General features: G+C 44.0%; 1 protein-coding gene across 1 annotated transcript in view; it reads left to right on the top strand.

The window, feature by feature from the left end:
• Positions 1 to 25,735, top strand: part of LOC135026993 (uncharacterized) — a 176,625-nt gene extending 150,890 nt beyond the window's left edge. Inside the window, exons 16-22 of the mRNA XM_063953671.1 lie at positions 4,702 to 4,845; positions 6,851 to 7,003; positions 14,798 to 14,941; positions 17,229 to 17,381; positions 23,668 to 23,811; positions 24,690 to 24,833; positions 25,425 to 25,735. Coding sequence (XP_063809741.1) covers positions 4,702 to 4,845; positions 6,851 to 7,003; positions 14,798 to 14,941; positions 17,229 to 17,381; positions 23,668 to 23,811; positions 24,690 to 24,823 — 872 coding nt within the window. The 3' untranslated portion in view covers positions 24,824 to 24,833; positions 25,425 to 25,735. The remainder of the gene's footprint in view (positions 1 to 4,701; positions 4,846 to 6,850; positions 7,004 to 14,797; positions 14,942 to 17,228; positions 17,382 to 23,667; positions 23,812 to 24,689; positions 24,834 to 25,424) is intronic.
• Positions 25,736 to 27,012: the final 1,277 nt, after the last annotated feature.

Raw genomic sequence — 27,012 nt, 5'->3', positions numbered from 1 at the left:
GGAAGCTTGACATTTTTAGAGTCTGCTTCTGACTCCAGAATATCTGTCAACTCTTTACCAAAGAGAATTTCCAGAAAAAGGCAGAAATTCCAAAACCACCTTGGATTCTGAATCTGCTTTCAATGTATGTAACCAAACTGCTCTGCGAGCAGCTATTGAAAGCTGTTGCCCTGGAGGTGTTAGTACCCCTAATTCTGCTGCTTCCAAGAATATTGCAGCCTGTTTGAGTTATATGGTATTTCTGCTCTCTAGAAGCTACTGAAAACATCCCTCTCCAATGTATCTGCACATGCAGCCACTGCCTTTGCCATCTAAGCTGAAACCATGGCTGGCATTATGACTGCCCTGGACAGGGAAAATATGGTTTTTAGAAACCCATCCACCCTCCTATCCATGACATCGTTTAATGATGGCAAAGGCAATAGGAGCTACCTCTTTTTAAACTATCCCCAGCTGGAAGAGGATAATTGGCATCTAAATGATTTATTGGGTGTAGGCCAAGCCTCTTCCATGATTTCTGTCAGCTGATCTGACCCTGGAAACTCAGTATTAACTGTTTTGGGATGTTTAATCACAGGTGCCTTGGTTTTCAACACCGGCTCTGCTGAATCCTCTAAGGATAGAATGGCTTTCATTGCTCTAACTCTGCTATATCCACTGAGCTGAGACCTTCCTCCTCTTTGTATGCCGAAGTAGAATTAATTGAGCTTTCATCTTCTGATGAATCCTCGTGTAGCCTGTGAAAGTGAAGATTTACTTACCATCAGATTATCCATTTGTTTCATTTGAGAAGCTGCTGGGCGAAATTATATACCGTCGGTAAGGAGATGCATGTAAGGGATAATAGTGTAACCCATTCCTGGTACAGAAGCTGTAGGAATTATCCATTCAGCTATACTGGACAAGGTCTGTGCAAACATAGCCCAAGGTGGATCCATCTGTACCTGATGTTGTACAGGGATCTGCCTTGTATTTTGCAGAAAACTAAAACAATTTGCACACAAATCATCCTGAACCAGATTCTGAGGATACTGTAATACAGTTTTCCAAGACAAACATGATACGAGTGGTGTTGCTGTGGGTGTACCTTCCTCACCTTTACCGCTCTTGATAAATAATCGTCACTTTCACAGTGTACTACACAATTTGTGACTAATCACTTTAAACCTTCTAAAAGTGACATACAATCTGACCCTACCCATGCACCAGCATTGAGGATCAGAGAAAACAACTGACAAACCTATAGTAAAGTTGGCAGTCACATATTATACACTAGCAATATGAGCACATCAACTACAAACACGTGTTTAAGTATGTAGAAGAACATATTACTGATCACGTTTAAACAGATCTAACTTATTCAGATGCAATATGAAAAACAGTAAATATACAGACTCGTAGGCAATAGGTACTTATCGAACTATTAGTACTCAATAGGGTAGATAGAGATTTAGTGCTGTACAGCCCCCACTCAGTGGGATACAGGGAGACTCTCCTTACTTCAAGGATCGATCAATGCGAACGCTGAGTGGATCCAGACGCTACTAGTGTACACTGCAGCCCCATGAACCTGTAGTGAACACAGACACTCGGTGAACACAGATGCACCGGTCACACAGCCACCTATGCTGCATCTGGGTCCCCTCGTGCAGTGTCTAGGACGGAAGCGAGGAATCAGTTCATGGCGGGAGACTCTGAGGAAACTGGTCATGAACCGGGGGGAGGGGTGACCAGGAGAGCATCTGACTCCCTCACCCCCCCCCTTTTTGCTGACATTTACCCTAGGGATCATGGCCTCTTGCTATTGCTGGAGCCTATGATCTTTAAGGCCTAGCGCTGGTGCACCTGCATCAGCTACTGTTTGGTAGTCTCCTCCCAAAACAGTGTGGCTGTGTACATAATCCATCTAGCTAAGTGGAACCAATTCCTTACCTTCTCCCCATGCTCCGGCCACAGCCTGGTAACCTCTGCTGCACCTGCTAGTATATCAGACAGACACCCACCGAAACAGCACTGTACTCGTGGGTAAGCATTGTTACGACCTGGCGGAGTGTTGTTGGAGCGACTTTCTAAGTGTATAAGACACTGTCTAGAAAGATCACTCAAACTAGTAAGACTGTAAAAGTAAAATAAGAAAGCTTAGGGCTGCTAAAAACAGCAGCCCTCTGACTGTGGTCCGGCTCCTGCCGCACCAAACAAACTGATTTGCCTGAGCCAATTAAGCGGGGATATATGGATGGGCACGTTGCAACCTGGAAGGCCAGAAAGCTTTTGACTGGTGCCAATTTGCTGTCGCTCCATCATATCCCATTGTTATCCTTTGGATAAACTGTGGACCCTGCTGGAGAAACATGGATAATACCATAGCTCTAAGTTTTGCTTGTGTATCCCTTCTTGGCCATGGCCAGACAGTATATATGAAAATGCCATTGTTTAAGTTGAAACTTCCTGTTATTAGCTGTTCAAAGTTTGTTCAACTGTTTGGTTAACAATTCCAAAAAAAATTATACTTTTTGATTTTAACCAGTGTGGATCATTAGATCAACTGTGTCTAGGTTGACCATGTTTAGGTCAACAAGGATGGGAGTTCAAAAGGGTTTCTAGGTCGACGGGTCAAAAGGTCGACATTAATTTTTTTTGTTTTTTGGTGTTGTCGTCTTTGTAGAGTGACCGGGAACCCCTTCACTTTGCTCGGCACAGATTATTGTTCCAATCGTAGTCCACGTGGATCGTTAAGTATGAAAGTTTAAAAAAAAAAGAAACTCGTGTCGACCTTTTGACCTGTCAACCTCTGGTGGTCGACCTAAACATTGTCAACGTAGACAGTGTATCTTCAGACTGGATCCCAATTTTTAACACAGCTGAACCCAAATGATTAGTTGACCAAAGGAGCTAAATTGCCCTGTGATCTAGCTAAATTGCTCCATATATATTGTTTCTTTAAAAAAAAAAAAAAATTAAGCTGCTATAACTTCTGGCTGTTTCCTTACTGCATCAACCACAAGTGACAAACAATAACGTGGAACTGTACAGCAGAAGGGATTGTGGGTATCCCACAATAAGTGCTGCAGTATGTAAGGAATTGTTGCTTTGACTCAAGCATTTCCTGGGTTAATTTGGGGTCATTTGCTCCCAGATATTAGATGATTTTTGTTCCAAACAGCTAGATTGGACAGAAAATATTAGTGTATCCAACTTCAATAGTAACATAAACATTTTTTTGGAAACTTCAGTCATGAGGTACATAGGTGATTAAGCCTTTCATCAGTAAAGCTGGGTAGGCACTATATAATTATCTGGCAGACCATCTGTCCAACACTGGCTGGTTGGAATGGAAATCTGTCATTTACTCTCATACTGTAGATGCCAATCAACCACTTACTCCAAAACACTCAAATGGAAGTTTAACAAATTTGTTAAAATTTGGGTTTATCCCAGTTTGATTCTATAATTTTTGTCCATTTTCCAGTGTTTGGGAGCAAATGGTTAATTGACATTTGCTCCTATACATTACCAGATTTTCATTCCCACCATCCAGACTGGATAGATAGCCTGCCAGATAATTGTTTAGTGTATGCCCAGGATAACTGTCAGTTATGCTCTTTCTTGTATGATGTCGCACAAATGGGTGGGCAGGTAGAGAGCAAGCACTGCCCACTCATGCATAGTTCCTAACTTATATGAAGTTCCAGGGGGCAATGGTATGGTGTAAAGTCTCTGTAAATTTTCTTCCTTCCATGGTCCCTATATTTTATGTATTTAAATTGACTAACTCCATGTATTCAGTATATCCCAGGTGATGGAATGCTATTAGTCAGAATACCATTGCTGGCATCCTGATAATGTAAATCCTGACTGTTCCCTCTCTCCTCTACACCCTAACACTAACCATCCTTTTCCACAGCCTAACCGTAACCTTCCCACTTAGTGCCTGACACTAGCATCCCATGGGTCGTGCCTAAAATGTCACCTTCTATGCAGCCTAACCATCCCCCCACAGTGCTTAAAACCTAACCTCCCACAGGGGTGCCTAACCCCACGGGTGACACCTAAGCCTAAACTATCTGCTATACCTACAAACGGATTGCCAGCTGTCAGAATCCCAAACAGCTGGCATCTTTACTGCATCCCAACTCCACAACAATTCCTCTTTATCTGAGTATTGAGTGCAAGTCTTAGTGTTTTTCTTATTTTCTGTGGTAAGTTATATGGAAAATTATTTCCATGTGAAAATATATCCTTTAAGTTAGATTCATCAAACTGTGTTTTCTATATCTTGGACATGTTTGCAAGGTTGACAATTATGGGGGTAATTCATATCTGATTGCAGCAGCAAATTTGTTAGCTAATGGGCAAAACTGCAGGAAGGGGGGCAGATTTAACATGTGCAATGTTGGCTTTGGGTGGGTTATATTTCTGTGCAGGGTAAATACTGGCTGCTTTATTTTTACACTGCAATTTAGAAATCAGTTTGAACACACCCCACCCAAATCTAACTCTCTCTGCACATGTTATATCTGCCCCACCTTCAGTGCATATGCTTTTACCCATTAGCTAACAAATTTGCTGCTGTAATCGGTTCTTAGTTGGACCCTATGTATTTGGCACTGTCTAGGGTTAGTCATTGCAGTAGAGCTACAGCTTTCTAGCCATGCACTGTATTTCCTATTGTCCTGATGTTGTGTGCTCTGCTCTATCCAGATATACTGCAATGTAGCGTGGACATCCAAGAGCGTGAAGATTGCGGTTTTCCCGGGATAAGTGCTAAGGAATGCTATTCCAGAGGCTGCTGCTTTAATGCAAATGTTCCTGGGGTTATATGGTGTTTTTACCCCAAAAGTACAGGTAGAGTATAGAGTGGAGTTATGGAGTGTGGGAGCATGTAGTGCTAAGGGTTACAGATTTGATGGTGCACCAACATGAATTAGGCCCACAGCTCTAAGAGTTTATCTTGTGAATCCCTTACTCTTAGCCATGGTTACACAGTATACAAGAAAATGCCACTGTTTAAGATGAAATTTCCTGTAACCAGCTGTTCAAAGTTTGTTGAACTGTTCGATTAACTGTTCCTAAAAAAATAAATAAATATATATACTTTGATTTTTAACACAGCTGAACCCAAATGATCAGTTGACCAAAGGCGCTAAATTGCCTTGTGATAAGTGAGCACTAGGCCATGTATGCTCCATGAACTATACTTCACTGACAAAGCTCTTCAAAACAGGCCATTCTAATTACATGCAAGTAGATTAGAGGAGGGCTGCATAGGCACAAAATTATTTAACTTTACCCCATCACAAAAATGACTCTTTAGGTCAGTTGGTTGCTAGGCAGATTGTTTGTTTTTGTGGTAGGCTAAACTTAGCTTATCAGGGAGTATAGGGGTGTTTTTTTTTTTTTGTTGGCGTTTATATAATGATTTTGAATATTTAATCCTCTTGTTTTGGAAGGTAGCGTACTACATTATCTTTCTCTCCTGATTTACCTTGCATAGCTCTTGCTCACATACACTTTCTTCTAGCTGTCCTCTTTTCTGCTCTATACCTCATTTTATTCCATCTATTCTTTCTTCACCTTCCATTCATTCAGCCCCTTTTATTTTTCTTACTTCTTATCCCCCCCCTTTCCCATTATTTCACTTACCACATTTTCATGCTCCCTCCATCATGCCCGCAGACTAGCTCCAGCCCTGCGGCGTCCTGCTGAGGTCAACCAGCTGACCTCAGCGGTTTGCTGTTGATACAGGGTTGGCTGGGGGAATGTGCGGGTGGGAGGCATGGTGGACCAGCCTGCTCCGTCAGAGCCTCATGCTCTGGCTGTATCAAGCATAGCTGTGTCCTGCTGTCAGCATTAGCACCACAGAGGTCATGAGCACTGGGGGATAGTGACGCGTGCTGGTGACAAGGCATCACAGCTGCGTTTAGCACTGCCAGTGTGGTGGGTGCAGGCAATGGGCTCCCAGGCCTCTGTGCTGAGGTCGCAGGACCCATGCCTGGGGCATACAGATGTGAGGGTACATTCCAGGCTGCGGAGGGGCCAGCCAGGACTCCCATGGCTGGGGAGTGCACCCAGGGTTGCAGTGGGACTGCAATATCGGACCCCATAACAAGGTTTACTTCTGGTTACCCTGCACCTGCCATTTTAGGGGACAGCACGCACACACCTGGTGCACAGCAGGCTGCTGGTTCTGTTAGATGTAATTATGGTGCCACCTGCTTGGCATATCAATACATTGCAGCAATTCCTGCACAGGATGCCATGTTAGTTTCTCTGCCAGGGCAGCCATAAGCCTTTGCATCTTTTAGGGCCATGTCGAGTGGGAGTTTAGCATCAGGATCGCTAGGCTTGCAGGCTTTCACAACAGCAAGCAGCATAGGCCACCAATATTTACAGATGCTGTTAGCTCCAGTTATCATCCATGGGTTGCCTTCCATAGTTTCTACCCCCGAACATAGTGCAATCCATCTAGTTCTCTGGGATTGCTCAGGATTTTTGTCACACTCCTAGAGTCTTGGGGATGATGGGCTCACGCCAATTACTTTGCATGTGTCTAAATTTGGCCAAATGCCACATTGGCAGCAGTTTCATTCCCTAGCACAGCAGACGGGGCCCTATGGGTACTCTTGGCAGGGCAGGTACGGGCTGCCGTGGTTTCCAAACTTCAGTCAGGGTGGGCCTATGCCCTGTTACCCCACTCTGGTCAGTGCATTACGAGGTCATTTACCATCACTTGGCCAGTTTCCAACCTCACCTGGGGCGGTTTCAGTTGGAGCAACACTCTGGCCTACTCTTGTTTCCTCTAGGGGCTTGCTGGAGTGGTTGGTAGTTTAATACCTGTTTGTTTCTGAAGCTAGTGCCAGTGACTCATCTACGGTGCTTCCTCCTGTGGCAAGCGAAGGTTCGAGACCATACATGGAGACTATTCCGGTAGGAGGGGTGGATTCCATTTCGACAACTGCAAAGTTGACAGACATGTTCGGAACTGCCAGCCCTTCAGGATCTGGTGAGCATGAAGTTTCTGCTGCATCATCTGATTTTCATCTGCTAGCAGCGATGGGTCAGTTTCCCCCAAGCGCTTGCGCAAGTTAGTGAATTTAGTTTGCGTGTGAGGTTGTGAATTGGGTTGGCGGGGTTAAGGAGCCATAAAAAAGGCAGCAGTTCCCATGGAGCCACTGTTTTCTAAAATGGTTAACTGCACTAACACAGCAGTAACTAGGGGTTTGGGAAGAGGACGAAGGAAAAAAATTAGGAAAGGAAAATACGTCTGTGTTTGCCATTATGTATGAAATGAGAAAGGGGTTGGAGATGGATAAGAATGCAGGGGAGGTAGGTGAAAATGCTTTTCGGAGTTCTCACCATTGGTTGAAAGGTTTCTAAAGCTTGCCATTTGGAAACCAGGCCAGACAAGTATAAGAATTTTGTGAAATATTTATTTTTTTATTTTGAAAAACAAAGGTTGTGTTTGAAGAGTGATACATTTTGGTGAAATCAAAATGGTAATCTGCTACCTTTTGGGTTTCAAGGACGTCTAGGTTTGGCTGGAAGTGACCAACCAGGGAAAAAACCATCTAATGGTCAGGGCAAGAAGACTTTTCCAGGTGGGAAAAGAAATACTGGGTCCACAGTGAAAGGGAAGTGTTTTGCTTTTAACGATTCTAAATGCAGCAGGTATGTGAATGGTTTTCGACTTTCCTGTAGAATCTGCGGAGCCAGTCACCCTGCCAAGGGCTGCAAATCTGCAACCGGGGGACAGAGCATAGCAGAGGTGCCAAGTAAAGTGACTTCCCCCATAGTTGTGTTGTAATTGGCTAAATGGTTGCACCGGTATCCTAATTGGGTGGATGCCAAATTTTTGTTAGATGGTTTCAGCTTCCATTTGCCAATTCCTGACAGTTCAAGGTGTTTCGTGCAGGATTTTAAGGTCTGCAAGGGAATTACCCCATGTGGTTAGGCAGAAGGTGGCAGTAAAATTGGGTTGCATGAGCAGTCCTTACATGTAAACCATTGCCCGGCTTGTGCATGTCTCCTTTTGTGGTGGTGCATAAGGTCCATGGCCAATTCCATTTAATCCAGCATCTGTCTTACCCACATGGGGGCTCCATTAACGACTCAATCCATGAGGAATTTTGTAGGGTCTGTTACCAGTTGTTTGAGGCCCTGGAGTTGATACAGGGTTTTGGTGTGGGAGATCATTTGGCAAAGTTATGTTGAGTCGGCTTTCTGCCTACTCCCACTTCACCCTGATTCTTTTTAAGTTCATGGGTTTTCAGTTATACAGTTGTTTCTACATTGACATTTGTTTGCCCATGGGCTGTTCTATTTTGAGAAGTTTAACACTTTTTTTTTTTTTTTTTTTACATTAGTGTATCAATGCCTGCACAGTACACGCAGGCATCGCCCACTATTTGGAAGATTTTTTTTTTTTTTATAGGTCTAAGATGGTAACCTTTGCCAGGATGTATTATCCTCAGTGGGTGCACTGTTTCAGGTGTTGCAGTTGCACATAAGATGGAGGGCCCTACGTGTTGCCTTTCTTACCCAGGGATTGAGGTGGATATGGCAGCAGGATGCTGCTGCATTTCCGCAGACAAGTTTCAGAAGCTTTTAGGTTAAATAGATGAATGTTTGAGTAAAGGGAGAGTTGGGCTGCGTCAGGCCCAATCCCTCTTGGGATCCTTGAACTTTGCGTGTTGGGGCAACCTGATGGGGAGATGTTTGCCGCAAACTGGAGAGATCCACGGCTGGAGTGGCCGGGCCACATCACAGCATTCCCTTGTCATGGGAGATTAAGGATGACCTGAGAACTTGGTCTTCCTCCTTGGAGGGTTTTAAGTTGGAATTGTTATGGCCCTTCAGGCCTGTCTCTAGCTTCCTCCTGCAGCTATTCACCGATGCAGCAGGGTCTATGGGTTTTAGAGCTTTCTTTTAGGGCGAGTGGTGTGTTGTGACCTGGCCTCTGTCTTGGGTCTCTCGGGGGTTTACAGTGAATTTGTTGTTGGAGTTTTTGATAATTGTAGCAGTGGAGTTGTGTGCTGCTAATGTGTCAAACCACTTATTTTCTGATGCGACAATCTGGGAGTGTTTCAGGCGGTAAACCAGCACTTGACAAGCTTTGCATCTGCTGAGGTTCCTGGTTTTGAAATGCCTGTTTTAATATTTCACTGCTAGGCATGTGCCCAGAGTGGACAATGGCATTGTGGATGCACTTTCATGTTTCAATTTTGCGAGTTGGCTCCAGGGGTGGGGATCCTGGGATTGTCTGGCAGATTATCGATAAGGCATAGTGGATTTGTCATGGAAATCTTTGGCATCTACAACCATAGGCTAGCAGTAACAACTGATGCCCACACCCACCCTCCCTAACTTTACTGAGGCAGTGGCCAGGAGATCCCTGGCAACAAAGGAAACCCCAGGCAATGCCCAGGAGACCCCTAGCAATGTCAGTGGCAGTGTGTTTTTCATAAAATGGTGTCGGGGTCATAACTGTGTATCATATGTAATTGGCATTAGTGTGTGGCGTATCACGTAATGGGCATTAGTGTGGCATATTGTGTAATGGGCATTAGTGTGTGGCATAATGAGCGTTGGTCACTGCTGCCTCCCGCTGAGCACCAGCTAGAAAAAATATAAATAGGAACCTATGCCTGCAACCCTTCAGACATATTCAGCAGCATGGCAGGAATGTGAAGCAATTCGAGCTAGGAATGGAGGCATGGGTAAGTTGGAGAGTTGTTTGATGGCTGTCATTTGGGGCCATTACAAGAAGGGCAGATCCAAGGCGGCCATGAGTGGCTTTGGGTATTTCATTCCACATGCGGTTGTTGCATGAGTATGGCCCCTCCAAGTAGTGTGTGGGGTTTTTTATTTTTGTCCAAAGCCCTTAGGGGCTGAGCTAAGAAAAAGATAACCCCAGCTAACTCGTGTAGGCCCATTGACATGCAGTTGTTGCATGATTTGTTAGCAATTCTCGCTGCAGTGACTGATACTAAATTTAAGGCATCCCTGTTCGAATTAGCTTTTTCCTTTTTTGCATTTTTTTGGTGCTTTTAGAGTTAGTGGCGGTCAATAAATGGCCGAGGATATGGGTCTGCTGTTCAAAGACATTGATTTTAAACGGCAGTTAAGGATGTGCAAGATACTGTACCCTGGTACAAGAGCGGTCAGTTGTGCTGCAGACATTGGGTTTTCTTAAAAGCTCAGACAGAGGCTGAGTTGTGCCTGGTTAGGCTGGCAACATCTATACACCTTTAAGGCCTTCAGGTGGTGCCCAATTCCTGCTACACGGAGATTCCTTGCCTCTTACTAGGTTTCAGTTCACTGCAGTGCTTAAGCATTGTTTAAGTAAATTAGGGCTCCAGGTGGAGTATGGGATGCACTCTTTCTGCTTTGGGGCAGCGGCTAGTGGTCTTCCAACTTCAGCCATTCAAGAAATGGGTTATACCCCTTTTTACATTTGCAGTGAAAGGTCATTCCCGGCAATGTGTCCCGGTATATTTGCCGGGACACATTCCCGGGAATGACCCTTTCACATTAGCGGGCCGACCTGGCATATTGCCGGGTCGGTGACGTCACCGCTGACTCTAGCGGAGTCGGTGCTTGGAGATAATCTTCTCCAAGCACCGCCTCCTCTTATGCAGAGAACAGGTGCCGGGTCGCCTTGACCCGGTATACCCGGTCACACTGCACAGCTTCCCGGGACGGTCCCGAATTCAAGACCTGGGTTGAAATCCCGGGATGCTCGTCCTGGGAAATTGTCCCTGTACCCATTCACACTCTCAAAAATCCCGGGATGATGCGCGTTCATGTGCAATATCCTGGGATTTTTCTGCGAGTGTAAAAGGGGTATTATTGGAAGTCCTTTAGGTCCTATATAAAGTTAGATAATTAAATGTTGCTCTGTTTGCGCCAACCCAAAAAAAATTTACTTGACAATTTTTTAATGGCTAGTATTCCAGAATTGGGTGTGTGAAGGGATTAATTTTTCCTCTGAGGTGGTCTAATGACATTTGGCTGAACCTGAAGGTCCATGGGAGGTGTTTTAGTCTTCTCCTTTACTTGGGTTGTTACTAACCGTTCTGTTTTCTATTAACTTTGGTTTACAAATTTGTGGGTGTGGTGTCTGACAACTAGGTTATGCTTTCCTTAACAGCGCCAACCGATTATTCTGAATAGATTTGGGTGGTGGGCCATTTTTATGTGTGTTTGAGATGATTGTCACCCGCTTGCTAGAAGAGCATCTGAGTTGTTTGGTGGCCGGGCGGGTTATATGGTTAGGGGTTAGTGGCCTTAAGTGGTCAGGATTTATTAGATAAACTTTTTCAGCGAGAGCAACATTGGGTGTGTTTTGATGTGTGGATCGTACACCTTGGTGGTAATGATGTTGGCCAAGTTAATGGCACTGATCTTATAAAGATCCAAGGCGGATTTGGGAGAACATGTTCATTGGCCTGAGATTCTTCTGGTGTGGTCTGACATACCTAGGTTTGTCTGGAGGGTTCACGTGATTTTACTGCCATCGACAAGGATAGGAAGAAGATACATTTTGCTGTATTGTCCGTAGGTGGTGTTTCAGTTAGGCATCCGTTGTTAGTGCTACAGAGACCTCATTATTTCAGGAATAATGGTGTTTACCTTTCACTGTTAGGGGTTGGTGTTTTTCTTAAGGGAGTCTTTTTTTCCTGTTTGGATTAGTTTTATGCAGTTATATCCTTACTTTTCATTCAGGGTGGCAGGCTGCATTTCTTAGAATGGGATGTGGTGGTTCTTAGATCCTGGCAGTGGCAAAAAGGCACTACTGGCCAGCAGTTGCGTGTGGCATAGGTGGTCATTGTGGGGCACTTACCCATTTGAAGGACAGCAGATGTGTCCTGCCCTTTGCAGGGGGACAATTGGCACTTCACTGCAAGAGCATCCACACTGTGCCATAGTAAAGGGTGGTGAGACCCTCTCAGCACAGCCCCATCTATAAATGCTTATTTATAGATGGGGAGTTTCAGTTGCCACCTTTTTAGGAGATCTAATTGACTGGAGCTGGTTAAGGTAGCACCTTACTTGCCATCCCTTTACGAATAGGGTCATTCTAATTAATAAATAACCTTTAAATCCAATGCAGTTGTGTCCATGTAATAGTTGATGAGCTATCTTATAGTGGTAAAGTACAATCACAATAGTCCCCTTAATAAAATCACTAACTTTTACATACAGATGATTATGCATCAGGGTAAATACAGATTGGGAGTGGATTTTGATTTAGTAGATGTGCAGGTTTGGCTTTACCCATCTCTAAAAATGGCATCTTATTGGCTCTCAAATGTCACGTGTTTAGGATAGCCATTAAGAAAAATCGAGAAATCTGAACTCATTAATTTTGGCAATAAGAACTGAGTAAATTCAAACCCGCGCATCTCTAATTTTTTAAGAATGCTTTGTATCTGTTTACTGGGAACCACAAGCATTACACACTACAGTATGTGATGCACATTATTGCATCTCATAATACTACATGACGCTCACACCTAAGTAGTAACCTACAATAAATAACTGATGGGAGCCTTCAGTCATGAGGTGCACTAATAGTAAAGCATTCCAGGTACGTAGATCCATCAGTAAAGCTAGGTATACTCTCAGGGGCATCTTAAGCAAGAAGGGGGCTTGTGTGTAGACTCCAGGTGGGTCCCCTCCACAGTACAGTAGGCTCCGACATTGTGCCAGAGCCTACTGCGCAGGTCTCCAGAAACATGGTGCCTGCCATGTTCCAGACACAATTCAAACTGCATGCATGGCGGCCATTTTGGTGCTTTTTTTTTTTTTTTTTTTTTTTTGTGTGCAATGGATACAGCTGCAGCACCAGACGTTGGATTCCAGAGAGGTGAGTACTAAAATATAGGGGCTATGTGTGTGGTGTGAGCCCCTCTGGATCCAGAGCCCCATGTGCACTGCACACATTGCACTCATGATAGAAACGCCAATGTATACACTATACAACTATCTGGCAGACCATCTGTATAATCTGGAACGAATATCTGATAATCTGTTACGGCAAATTACAATCAACTATTTACTCAAACACTGGAAAATGGACAAAAATAGTTCAAACAAATTAGTTGAATATTTGGTCTAACCATCTTGTCTGACAATTTTTCCATTGTTCCAGTGTTTAGGAAAAATAGTTGATTACCAGATTTTCATTCCATCCAGACTGGACAAATTGTCTGCCAGATAATTTATATAGTGTATGCCCATCTTAACTGTCAGTTATGATCTTTATTTTATGATGTGTCACAAATGGGTGGACATATAGAGGTATATCAGTAGTGCAAGTAGAAAAAATGTCTTATAGGTACTGTGCCATAAAATGGGCATGGTCAAATGCCACATGGGGCATAGCCAATCAAAATAGGGGTGTGATACACATATGGGGGGCAAGATAGACATATGACCCCTATAGTGCCAGATACACTGCGCTCATTTCACCCCCACCCCTTACCGCTGGCTGTTCCCTTTGTGTGAGGGGAAGAGAGCGCAGTGCCTCTCCTGTCCCTCAATTCTCTGATGCCCGTTCTCACACTCCAGCGGGGTCAATATGAAATGAGGCACCGGTTCGTTAGCCAATCGGAGCTCGCGGACCGGAAGCCAATCAGGAGCCGTGGCTGCCAGTCCGTGAGCTTATTGGCTAGCAAACCACCATTGGAGAGAGACTGGGCCTCAGAGAATTGAGGGGCAGGAGAGGTGCTGTGCTCTCCTCCCCTCACAGAGTGAAGCCAGCAGGATGCAGTATGGTGGACAGTCTGGCAGTACGGTGTACCAGCTGTGAATTTCTTATGGTACACCGAACCGCCATACTTGCAGTGCTGGGGTATATTTAATTAAAGTCTGATCCATTCTGACATGCATTTGTCGGAATGGATCTGACCAGCCCTATTCAGAGTGGCCAAATCAGACTGTCAGAAGTGGCCCGGTGTCCGTGCAGCTGCTGTGTCAGGGCTGTTATTGATTTTAGAAAGACTTAAATAAGCCCTAACATACCTCACACCATCCAGCTTCCTTTGCCCCTGCTGCCCTGTGATACATCCTGTGCAGCAGAAGCTGCCTTGCTGAGAGCTGCCCGGGGACTGCTGACATGGACACTGGGGGTATCATGACCCACAGGACCCTGCTGCACAGGATGTATCACACAGGGTGGCAGGGGGGAAGGAAGCTGGTTGGTGTGAGGTACATGTTGGGGCTTATTTAAGACTCTCTTTAGGGAAAAAAAAAATCAATAACTGCCCTGACACAGCAGCTGCATGGACGCTGGGCCAAATCTGACAGGTTTGGCCCGGTCCTGACAGTGCCAATCTGATCCAATCAGTGTCATTGTCGGAGACTGGGCTAAAACCTGTTGGATTTGGTCCCCTTTCCGACAGAAACATGCTATTTCGCCAATCCACGTGCTTTCCGGTAAGTTGGGTTTCCCAACTTGTCGGAAAAATTTAGGCTTGATTGAATAGGTCTGAACCCCTATTGACATATGCTAGTCAAACTGCCGTCTTTCCGACAAGATGGCAGTTTCCGACTCTAATTGAATATACCCCATAGAGAGTAATCCCTGCCAACTCATGCATAGTTGCAAACTGATCATTTCCAGAGGGTGATCTCTGGTAATGGTGTGTTCTATGTATATGGGACATGTTTGCAGTGTTGGCAATTATGTATTTGGCACTGTCAAGGGTTAGAGTACCTGCAGTAGCGCTCCCAACTTTCTTGTCATGCATTGTAAGATTTCCTGTTGTACTGATTTGTGCTCTGCTCCATCCAGATAAACTGCAATGTAGTATGGATATCGAAGAGCGTGAAGATTGCGGATTTCCTGGTATAAGCACGGAGGAATGCTATTCCAGAGGCTGCTGCTTTGATTCGAGTGTTCCTGGGGCCAAATGGTGTTTTTACCCCAAAATCACAGGTAGAGTATAGAATGCAGTGGTAGAGTTGGACCATGTAGTGCTATTGATTATATATTTGATGGTGCACAAACATGAATTAGGCCCATACCTCTAAAGGGCCCCATACACTAGAACGATAATGCCCGATTTCAGCCAATTTAGGGCATTTGGGCCGATATATTGTGCAAAATCAGGCATTTTGGATGGGTTTCCGATCCGATGCACGTTCCTGTAAGGGTTGGATTGGCTCCCCTAGATTGTTAGTGCTGCACTCCTATGTCTATTCCCGCAGGTATGGCTAAGATCGCATATGATATATCGCATGCAAAATGTACCATATCATATGGAACCAGTCCCGGGAGAGTTCAAGGGAAATCTCCTCTGAATTTCAGCCTCAGACATATTGTTGTAGTGTATGGGGCCCTTTTGAGTTTCTCATGTATCCCTTATTCTTAGCCATGGTCAGACAGTATTTAAGAAAATGCCATTGTTTAATTGGAAATTTCCAATCAGTTGTTCAAAGTTTAACTGTTCCTAAAAAAAAAAAATATATTTATACTTTGTGATTTTTAACACAGCTGAACCCAAATGATCACTTGGCCAAAGGAGCTAAATTGCCTTGTGATAAGTAAGCACTTGGCTATGTATGCTCCATGAACTATACTTCACTGACAAAGCTCTCCAAAACAGGCAATTCTAATTACATGCAACTAGATTAGGGGAGGGCTGCACAGGCGTGAAACTGAGTCTTACATTTTTGTGATGGGTTAAGTTTAGGTCAGTTGGTTGCTAGGCAGATCAAGTTCTGTTTTTGTGGTGAGCTAGTTTTGGCCTATAAGGGAGTATAGGGTGGTTGTGATAGGGTATATAAAGGGAATTTAAATATTAATAGTCCTCTTGTTCATCTTGGAAGGCTGAGTACTACAGTATCTGTATCTCTCCATTTACCTTGCATAGCTCTTGCTCACATACTTTCTTCTAGCTTCCCTATTTTCTGCTCTATACCTTATTTATTCCATCTATTCTTTTTTTCTTCACCTTCCATTCATTCTTTCTCCTCCTCCCCCCTCCCCCTCTATTTTTCAGACTGGGTTTTTTTTTTCTCCCTTTTTCCCATTTCTTACCGCATTGTTGCCCTCCCTCCATTATGCCCCATCCTCGCAGACAAGTTCCAGCCCCACGGTATCTTGCTGAGGCAGCCTGCCCACTGAGGATCAGCCTGCTCCATCAGCACCTCCCACTCCAGCTACATCAAGCACGCTGCATGGCTGTGTGTGTTTTGTAGTCAGCAGGAGCACCATGGAGGCTGCAAGTGCTGGGGCGGGGGGGGGGGGGGGCAGCGATGCACATGCTGGGAACTGGGCATTGCCAACTGCATTTAGCACTGGCAGTGTGGGGGTGCAGGCGCTGAGCTCCCAGGCCTTTTTGCAGAGGTCACAGGCCCCACACCTGGAGCATACAGAGGCGAGGGTGCATTCCAGGACATGGAGGGATTAGGACTTCGCAGCCAGGAGTCAACCCAGGGCAGCAGAGAGATGGCAATATCAGGCCCCATAACAGGGTTAACTTCTGGTGACCCTGCACCTGCCATGTTAGGGGACAGCATGCCAGCACATGGTGCACAGCAGACTGCTGGTTCTATATTAGATGTGATTATGGAGCCACCTGCTGCATATATCAATACATTGCTGCCAATTCTTGCTCAGGATGCCATGTTGGCTAATGTTTCTCTGCCAGGGCAGCCAGCAGCCTTTGCATCTTTTAGGGGTATGTCAAGTGGGAGTTTAGCACTGGGGTCGCTAGGCTTGCAGGCTTTTGCAGCAGCAAGGGCCACCAATATTTACAGATGCTGTTAGCTCGAGTTGTCACCCAGGGGTTGCCTTCTATAGTTTCTACCCCACAAGTAGTGCAATCCGTCTAGTGCTCAGCTTGCTCAGAATTTTTGCCACTCCTAGTGTCTTGGGGATGGTGGGCTCATGCTAAATACTTTGCGAGCATCACATTTCAGCCAGATGCCATATTGGCAGCAGTTTTATTCCCTAGCACAGTAGACTGGGCCCTATGGGTACCCTTGGCAAGGCGGATATGTACCGCCGGAGCCGTGGTTTCCAACCTTCAGTCAGGGTGGGCCTATATCCTCTTGCCTCCCTCCGGTCAGCATGGTGTGAGGTCATTTAGTATAACTTAGTCCGGTTCCAACTTCACATGGGGCAATTTCAGTTGGAGCAACATTGTGGCCTACTCCTGTTTTTTCTCTAGAGGTCTTGCTGGAGTGGTTGGTAATTTAATACCGGTTTGTTTCTGTAGTTAGTTCCAGTGACTTGTCTCCGGTGCCTCCTACTCCAGCAAGCGAAGGTTCGATACAACACATGGAGACTATTCCGGTGGAAAGGGTGGATTTCATTCCTGCAACTGCACAGTTGACTGACACGTTTGGAACTGCCGGCCCTTCAGGATCTGGTGAGCATGAAGTTTTTGCTGCATCTTCGGTTAGCTCCTTATCTGATTCCTCTGTTAGTAGCGATGGATCAGATTCCCCCATGCACCTGCACAAGTTAGCAAAGTTAGTTGCGTGTGGGGTTGCAAAGAAGGTTGGCAGGGTCAAGGAGCCAAAAAAAGGCAGCTGTTCCCATGGATTCACCATTTTTGGAGATGGTTAATTGTACTAACACAGCGGTAACCAGGGGTTTGAGGAAGAGGATGAAGGAAAAAATTAGGTAAGGAAAATACATTGTTAGCCATTACGGATGAAATGAGAAAGGGGTTAGAGAAGGCAGGGGAGGTAGGTGAAAATGCCTTTTGGAGATTTCACCATTGGTTAAGATGTTTCTTAGTTTCTTCTGCTTGTTATTTGGAGATCAGACCAGACGAGCATAAGAATGTCATGAAATATATATTTTTGATTAACAAGATGTTCTTGAAAAATGAAGTTTGTAGAGATTATGATAAACTTTGGTGAAATAAAGATGGTAATACAATATTACTGTGGCCGGAGAGACTAACCAGCCACACGTGTAATGGCGGCCGCAGCACTGAAGGGGGTTAACCCCTAGTGCCCGGCGCCATTAGGAGGACAATGGGCGCTTGGCGCCACTTTTAAACTGTGCACTGGCGCTAGTCGCCATCTTTAAATGTATTGTGGGTGCTAGGCACCGGTTATTTAAAGTATGTTAAGTGATGTGTTTTGGCATGTCATATGTAGTGCTCTGTGCACAATTGCAGGAATGCATATTTAAATGTATTTGTATTTGAGATGTGGTCACCTGTATTTTAAAGGGACGCACTTACTATAGCTGTCTGAATAATCATCTCTTATCAGAGGCAGAACTGTGGGAGGCAACGGAGTCAGCTGCCGCCGGGCTCCTGCTTTGAAGGGGGGCACCTCTCCTCCTGTTCTGTGTGTTCAGCGACATTAATCCATTAATTTAATTGACAGCAGCCGGTATCTCTTCCGTAGCCGACTTCCACACTAGTCACTACACCTTACAAATCACGCCCTCTTTATTATAGATACACTGGAAGCAGACACCTTACTGATGAAGCTATTTCCCCTATAAAGGAAGCATGAGAATTCTAACTATATGACATTATTTCTCGGACAATTACAAGTAACTTCATATAGCTAGAATTCTCATACTTCTTATGCAAGAGCAGATATCTCCATCAGTAAGGTGCATGCTTCCAGTGTAATAGGTTGTGGGTTCTAATCCTGGGTATGACACTTGCAAATTAATTGTCCGAGAAATAATCAGCATTGTGAGTAACTGAGCAGATCTATGTAGTGTGTGGTTGGACCCCTACATAAATCTGCCCAGTTGCAACAGTTTTGTAGTAGCTTCATATAGTTATAATTAGAGATGAGCGGGTTTGGTTTTACTCGGATCTCAAAACGGCATCTTATTGGCTCACGGATGATATAGAGGGGGGAGGGGGAAGGCACCAATATTTTTCTTGCCTCCGGGCAACTGGGATAAACTTGCGCTACTGTCTCTTATCCTCTGGAAATAGGAAGTGGCATGCTAATGGCCCTGTCCTAGCAGAGAGGTGTGAATGACAATACCTTTTGATGTGTAAGTTCCTTAGAGAAATATGCTAATCACATGGGATCTCCTTATCCCATAGATAGTCTATGGGCTTGGAACCTGTTTGTTTCATGTAGCTGATTTAATTGTTATACGAATCCTGAATGGTAGATGCAGGAAGGAAGAATATTTGTTTGGTAAATCCAATACAAACCATATTTAAAGCTATGTGTTAAATGTATCAATGGTGAAGTGTAACCTCCCAGGTGGTAGGACTTGGAGTTTAAATTATACAAAACTTTGTCTGTGTGGCAGGAAAAAGGAAATGGCTTTTTTGCATTTACTGACATCCTTGTAAAATGTAATTTATTTATATTTTGTGCGATAACCTGATTGGTTGGAGAAGACAGGGAGGGCTTACCCCCCCTGTGGTACTGTGTGGAAAATTGACATAAAAAGGAGGCCTGCGTGCCTCCAGATTGTAGTTGTACCATCTTTATTCTGCTGGAACATCTTGCTGTATGCTGTTGCCCCTAGCAATAGGGATGAGCCTTTTTTAAGGCTGCTATTGAGCAAATAAACATCTGCCTCAAGAAGATTGCTTCATCTTGTGACCTACAGGGTTATGCCAAACATAGCCCCGGCTGTCCAGGGAAGCACCGAACGTCTCCAAGTTCCGCCTTCCGCCAGCTACCGGTAGAGGCCTAGCAAGTGGCTAGTGGGGATTCGTCAACACCACACAGGTGTGGTAAGGCAGTGCGTCGGCACATACAGAGCAGAACTGTGGTTCCAAATGCCACGGCAGGTTAAGAGTTTGGTGGTGGCAGCATAAACCCACCCCCAACGCAGTGGGTGGAGTCGGTAACAGGCGGTTACTGACTGTAAGCGGGAATCCCCTATGTGGTCAGGCCTCATGTGACCTGACCCTCCATTCTGTGCGCAGGAGACGGGACGTGAAAGCGGTGAGTGCTTTCGTATGGGACCGTACTGTCACAATTACCTTTTGTGTTTCAAGGATGTCGAGGTTTGGCTGGAAGTGACCAACAGGGAAAAAATGGTTGCACTGTTATCCCAATCAGGTGGATGCCAAATTTTTGTAAGATGGTTTTGGCTTCCATTTGCCCATTCCTGACATGGTTCGAGTTGTTTCACACAGGATTTTAAGGTCTGTGAGGGAATTGCCCCATGTGGATAGGCAGAAGGTGGAGGTGAAAAGTAAAATTGGGTCGCACAAGCAGCCCTTTTACATGGAAAACAATTGCCTGGCTTGTGCAGATCTCCTTTTGGGGTGGTGCCTAAGAAGGTCCCAGGCAAATTCCTTTTAATCCAGCATCTGTCTAAACCATACGGGGGTCTGTTAATGACTCAATCCACGAGGAATTTTGTAGGGTCCGTTACCAGTTGTTTGAGGCCTTAGAGTTGATAGTGTTTTGTTTAGGGGCTCTTTTGGCAAAGTTAGATGGTGAGCCTGCTTTATGCCTCCTCCCAATTCACTCTGATTCTTTTACAGTTATGATTTTTTAGTTAGGTGGGTGTTTCTACATTGACAAATGTTTGCCCATGGGCTGTTCTATCTCTTGTGCCTATTTTTAGATGTTACATTGGTGTATCCTTGCTGGCTCCAGACATGCAGGCATTGTCCACTATTTGGACAATTTTCTTTTCATAGGTTCAAGAGATAGTAAGGTTTGCCAGGATTTACTGTCCTCAACAGGCGCACTGTTTCAGGCTTTAGGCATTCCAGTTGCCCATGATAAGACAACGGGCCCTACATATTGTTTCTTATCTAGGAATTGAGGTGGATACTGCAGCGGGTTGCTGCTGCATTCCCGCAGATGAGGTTGGTAAGCTTTTGGGTCAAATAGATGAATGTTTGAGTAAAGGCAGTTGGGCTGCTTGGGCTCCTTGAACTGTGCATGTCGATCCCAATGGGGAGGGGTTTTTGCCTCAAACTGAAGAGGGCCACAGTGGGAGTGGCTGGGCCACATCACACCATTTGCTTGTCACAGGAGATTAAGGATGACCTGAGAACTTTGGTCTTCCTTCTTGGAGGATTTTCATTTGGAATTGTTATGGCCCTTCTGGCCTGTCTCTAGCTCCTACCTGCAGCTATTCACCAATGCAGCAGGGTCTACAGGTTATGGAGCTTTCTTTCAGGGTGAGTGGTGTGTTGTGGCCTGGTCTCTTGGGGGTTTACAGCGCATTTGCTTTTGTTGGAGTTGTTTCCAATAATTGTAGCAGTGGAGTTGTGTGCTGCTAATTTGTTTAACCACTCAATCGTTTTCTGTTGTGACAATTTGTGAGTAGGTCAGGTGGTTAACCGGTGCTCCTCTTCCCCACAGGATTTGTATCTGCTGAGGTTCCTAGTTTTGAAATGACTGCTTTAATAATTTTATTGCTAGGCACATGCCCAGGGTTGACAACAGAATTGTGGCTGCCATGTTGCATTTTAACTTTGAGATTTCGCGAGTTGGCCCCGGGGCAGAGACCCTGAGATTGACTTGTTAGCATTGTCTGCCAGATTATCGATCAGGCACAGTGGATTTGGCACCTGCAACCCTTCAGACATTTAGCAGCATGGCAGGAATGGGAAGCATTTCAAGTTAGGTTTAATTTTTCCTGAGTGGGGACTTATTAAAATTGGCTCAACCTTAAGGTCCACAGGTGGTTAAGTTTTCTCCTTCACTAACAGTTCTGTTTTTTGATTAACTTTGGTACACAAACTTGTGGGTGTGGTGTCTTGCAGCTATGTTGTGCTTTTTTACAGCACCTAGCGATTCTTCTGAACAGATTTGGGTGGTGTGCCATAATGTCTTATGGGATGAGCATCACCCCCTTGCTAGAAGAGTCTGCGTTGTTTAGTGGTTGAGGGGGGGGGGGGGGGCTTAGATGGTTAGGGGTTAGGTGTTAAGTGGTCAGGCTTTATTAGATTTACTTTTTCAGCGAGAGCAGCATTCTGATGTGTTGATCGTATACCTTGGTGGTAATGATGTTGGCCAAGTTAAGGGCATTCTCCTTATACTGAAGATCAAGGTGGATTTGGGGAAAATACATCTTCATTGGCCTGAGGTTTTTCTGGTGTGGTCAGACATAATACCTAGGTTTGTCTGCAGGGGTTCGGTGATTTTACTGCCATAAACAAGGCCAGGATGAAGATACATTTTACTGAATCATAATTTGTATTGTCCATAGGTGGTGGTTCGGTTAGGCATCCATTGTTAGTGCTTAGTTTTTCTTAAGGGAGTCTTTTCCTGTTTGGATTAGTTTTACGCGGTTGGATCCTTGCTTTTCATTCAGGGTGGCAGGCTGCATTTCTTACAATGGGATGTAGTGGTTCTTAGAACCTGGCGGTGGTGGAAAGGCGCTTCTGTCCAGCAGTTACGTGTGGCATAAGAGGTCATTGCAGGGCACTTACCCTTTTGAAGGATGGCAGGTGTGTCCTGCCCTTATGGTGGGGGGGGACTATGGGCACTTCACTGCAAGAGCATCTGCACTGTGACACAGCAAAGGGTGGTGAGACCCTCTCGGTGCAGGTTATGCATATTTATAGATGGGGCATTTCAGTCTCTGCTATGTTATAAGTTCTAATTGACAGGAGCTAGTTAAGGTAGTGCCTTCCTTGCCATCCCTTTATGAATAGGGTCATTCCAATTTATAAATATTAATGACCTTTAAATCCAATTCAGTTGTGTCCGTGTTATTATTGGTAGTTAAGCTAGCATAAAGTGGTAAAGTACAATCACAATAAAAAAAGACTGGGAGTGGATGTTGATCACTATTTTTAGAAGAGATGTGCAGGTTTGGATTTACCCGAATTTTCCTGGCTCTAAAAATGGTATCTTATTGGTTCTCGGATGTCACGGGTTTAGGATAGCCATTAAGTAAAATTGGGATAAAACTGAACTCTCAATTTTGGTGTTAAGAACCGAGTAAATTTGAAATCGCACATCCCAAATTTTTTTTTTTAAGAATGCTTTGTATCTGTTTACTGGGAACCACAAGCATTACACAGTACAGTATGTGATGGACATTATTTTGTCTCCTAACACTACATGACGCTCTCACATCTAAGTAGTAACATACAGTAAATAAGTGATGGGAGCTTTCAGTCATGATGTGCACTAGTAGTAAAGATAGTAGCATTCCAGGTACATAGATCCATCAGTAAAGCTAGGTATACACTATACAATTATCTGGCAGACCATCTGTCTAATCTGGCTGGTTTGGAGTAAATGGTTGATTGTAATTTGCTCTTATACATTATCCGATATTCATTCCAAACACTGGATAATGGACAAAACAAATTGGTTGAATATTTGGTTTAACCATCTTGTCTGACATTTTTTCTCCTTTTTCCAGTGTTTAAGAAAAATAGTTGATACATTACCAGATTTTCATTCCAACCAGACTGGACAGATTGTCTACCAGATAATTATACAGTGTATGCCCATTTAAACGGTTATGCTCTTTCTTTTGATGTCACACAAATGGGTGGACATGGAGAGTAATCACTGCCCACTCAATCATACTTGCAAACTGATGATTTCCAGAGGGTGATCTCTGGTAACAGTGTGTTCTATGTATATGGGACATGTTTGCAGTGTTGGCAATGATGTATTTGGCACCGTCAAGGGTTAGAGTACCTGCAGTAGAGCTCCTAACTTTCTTGTCATGCATTGTAAGATTTCCTATTGTCCTGATGTTGTGTGCTCTGCTCCATCCAGATAAACAGCAATGTAGTGTGGACATCAAAGAGCGTGAAGATTGTGGATTTCCCGGGATAAGCGCTCAGGAATGCTATTCCAGAAGATGCTGCTTTGATTCAAGTGTTCCTGGTGCTAAATGGTGTTTTTACCCCAAAAACACAGGTAGAGTATATAGTACAAGCAGCGACAGCTGTATTTTGTACTGCCCATATATGTCTAATGAGCAAACACACTACTGCTTCTGAGTCATTCATGACTGAGCCACATCTCCTAAATGAGTGACACTGGGTGGGTACAGGAGCCCTCACATATGGGATATGTGTGCTGTGGATGGGGAGACGGAATTGTGACCTATCCAGGGCTAAGCATACACTGAGATCCAGGTGACTTCACACTGATAACTTGCACCAAGAGTAGGGCTGGTAATAGTGATGGTGCTACTGTCACACGTGGATGTATAGGGGCCGGTGCTGTCACATAGATGCAGGAGACTCTGAATATACAGTAGATGCATATCTCCTTCTGTAGTCAGACACAATGCAGCCTGAATTGCTTATTACTCAGAATCTGCTGATAAGTGTGTAGAGAAGTTTTGTTGAAACTCTGACTTGCTGGCAATAAAATTGAAAATACATTGCTGATATTTCATAAAGCTGTTCTTGTAATTGTTCATGGTGGGTATGCAAATGTTATCAGTTTAATACATTACTTATGTGCACAGGCAAGATCACACTTAACCACACATGCACTCATGCTCACCCACACATACTCACACACCTCCACTCACCCTCATAGTAACACATACACCTGTACCCTGAACCATTGTAGAATTCTTGCTCTGCTCAGTGGAACTTACAGTACTTGTTCAGCACCTGAGACACAGGGTAACAAATTGTCAGAAGACTGTTGGTCCTTTGGCTGGAAGTGGTACAGCATGGGGGGTCGGTGTTATTGGGTAGGGAGGGTTCTGACACTCTGTGACCATCTGTGGGTAGTGCTGTACCCTCTGATGACATTGCTGTGTTTCCTGTTGTGTGCAGGATGCTCTGTGAGCCACGAGCTGAGGAAAGACTGCGGATATCCCAACATCAGCTCCATGGACTGTCTATCCAGAGGCTGCTGTTTTGACTCCAGTATTCCCGGGACCATCTGGTGCTTCTATGGATATAAATAAAATACAAATGGTAATGCACATAATGGATCACCCATTGGAGAAAGTCGCTATCTGTTTAAGCTAATTGAGTTTTAGTTGTTGTGTATTTGAGTTTTTTATTAAAAATAGAATTGTATATTATCTTATATAATTCATATGATTGATTCCACCATTAAGCCTGATCAACAACACAAAGTGCAACATTCATGTGAAGGCCCTATGTTATTCATCTTTCCCTATACACCATAGAGGTGCATTAGAAAATTATCAATGGTTAGCAATCAGAAAATACTGTAATGTGCACAGCCAAACTTTTTGTGCTGAATTGAATTATTCCCTAAATTTTTATCATACCATTTAGAAAGCCTTGGAAAAAGGGATCTACATTTACCTGACTGTACTGTATGTACAACATTATACAGACATGTTTCTTATTGTATATTTACAATATGTCAATGCCATACTTCCCAGATTTGCCGCCCCCCCCCCCCCCCCCCCCCCTCCTGTGCTCAGCCCAGTGCAAGTTCACTGTAGCCCTGTAGTTGCACACCTATTAGAATACAGTTATTTCTGAGGGTAAAACCTGCCTCTATAATATTGTGATAATGTTACTTTCTTACAGATTCTCAGTATAACTGGCTTGGAACAATCACCGGAGTGTCCGTACAGACAGCATCCTGATTCTGTGTGCTTGCTTTTTTTTTCTGATCTGTAAATGTGATTTTATTAAACTAGAGAGCTGTCCTTATTACTTATTGAGGTTTAGCATAAAAATTGATCATTTCTGTAAGTGTTACAGCACTATATGTACTGTAATAGCAATGTTTTGTAGTCCTATATGTGGATTTCCTTTATCAATACATTGATTCCTAACATACTTCATCCCACAAATCCCATTTGTATAATCAAATACTTAAACAAGTCCTTAATGCACTCTTCTGGCTCTGTGATTTATTCCATACCATAAACCAGTGGTTCCCAAACTGTGCCTAGGCACTCTGGGGTGCCCCGCGGCTCTTGCTGGGGTGCCTCAAGTTGGTGGTTTAGAACCAAATTAAATTATGTATGGTCAACATGAGGCAAAACCAGTGCTAGTAGCTGCCAATCCTAAAACATGTGGGCAATCAGAAGAGCAACTCTGCAACAACTGCAGCTAGGGATGACTGGCACTATTTACTTTTTATTGATTAAAAAAAAAAAAAAACTTATCCTAAGGGTGTTATGAAAAAAATGCTGATGCTGTAGGGTGCCATGACTCAAACCACTGCCCTAAACATATCTGACTTCTGCAAGACACTGACTTACTGATTACTTACGAATTCACCTCCTGAACACACTCTCCCTCTGATCAAGCTTTATTAAAATAAATACTAAGGTCAAACAGCTGACAAATGAGACCAAGCATTGTATAGGCACAATTAAAGAATTGCTGGTATATTGACTCAGGTGCCACAAGACCGCTTAGTTGCAATCGCTACATTGAGCATGTGTAATCCTATAACAGTCACTGAATAGACAAAGGGCCTAATTCAGATCTGATCGCTGTTCTATGCGTTTGTACACAAGTGCACAAACAGAATGCACGTGTGTGTGTGTGTGAACAATAAAAATGCTATTTTACGTACGAATGCACAATGTGCAGCAGTGCACAAAGGCGGTGTATACTATTTGACATTGTACAGAAGCGGTGTTCGCATAGTTGTGAATTGATCTGCCTGCATCATGGAGCTTGTACATGTGCATTGTAATTGCAAGTGTGCAAACAATCGCATAATGGATTGGTTCAATAAATGTACTTAAACAATCACCCTAAGGATTTGAAATGTTTCTGAACAATTAAGTGATCAAACACTGCAAATTGACATAAAAAAGGAAGGTTATGTTTATTAAACACCACACAATAGCTGTTTTTTTAAAGTTGTCTTTTTGAAGCAACAAAAAATACAAACCTAATGATTTTAACAATCTAAATAACTGTAATAAATTCTGGACATTGTCCAGCAGGGCCAGAATGTGTGCCTGCATGGCCAGTAGTTGCATTTTGATGGCCAGATTTCGATCTCAAACCTCAGGGTCTGTAATAAGTGGGGAAGAATGTGAAAAATAAATTACATACATAACATTCAGAAAAACCTTGTCACTAGAATCTATCCAGAATGCCACTGCAAAGCGGATTTCAAACAGTCATTGTGTGCATATCAACTCTTCTT

Source organism: Pseudophryne corroboree, chromosome 2 (assembly GCF_028390025.1).
Source record: "Pseudophryne corroboree isolate aPseCor3 chromosome 2, aPseCor3.hap2, whole genome shotgun sequence".
Taxonomy (NCBI): Eukaryota; Metazoa; Chordata; class Amphibia; order Anura; family Myobatrachidae; genus Pseudophryne; species Pseudophryne corroboree.
The sequence above is the reverse complement of the archived record's forward strand: the minus strand, read 5'-3'. Positions and strand labels throughout refer to the sequence as shown.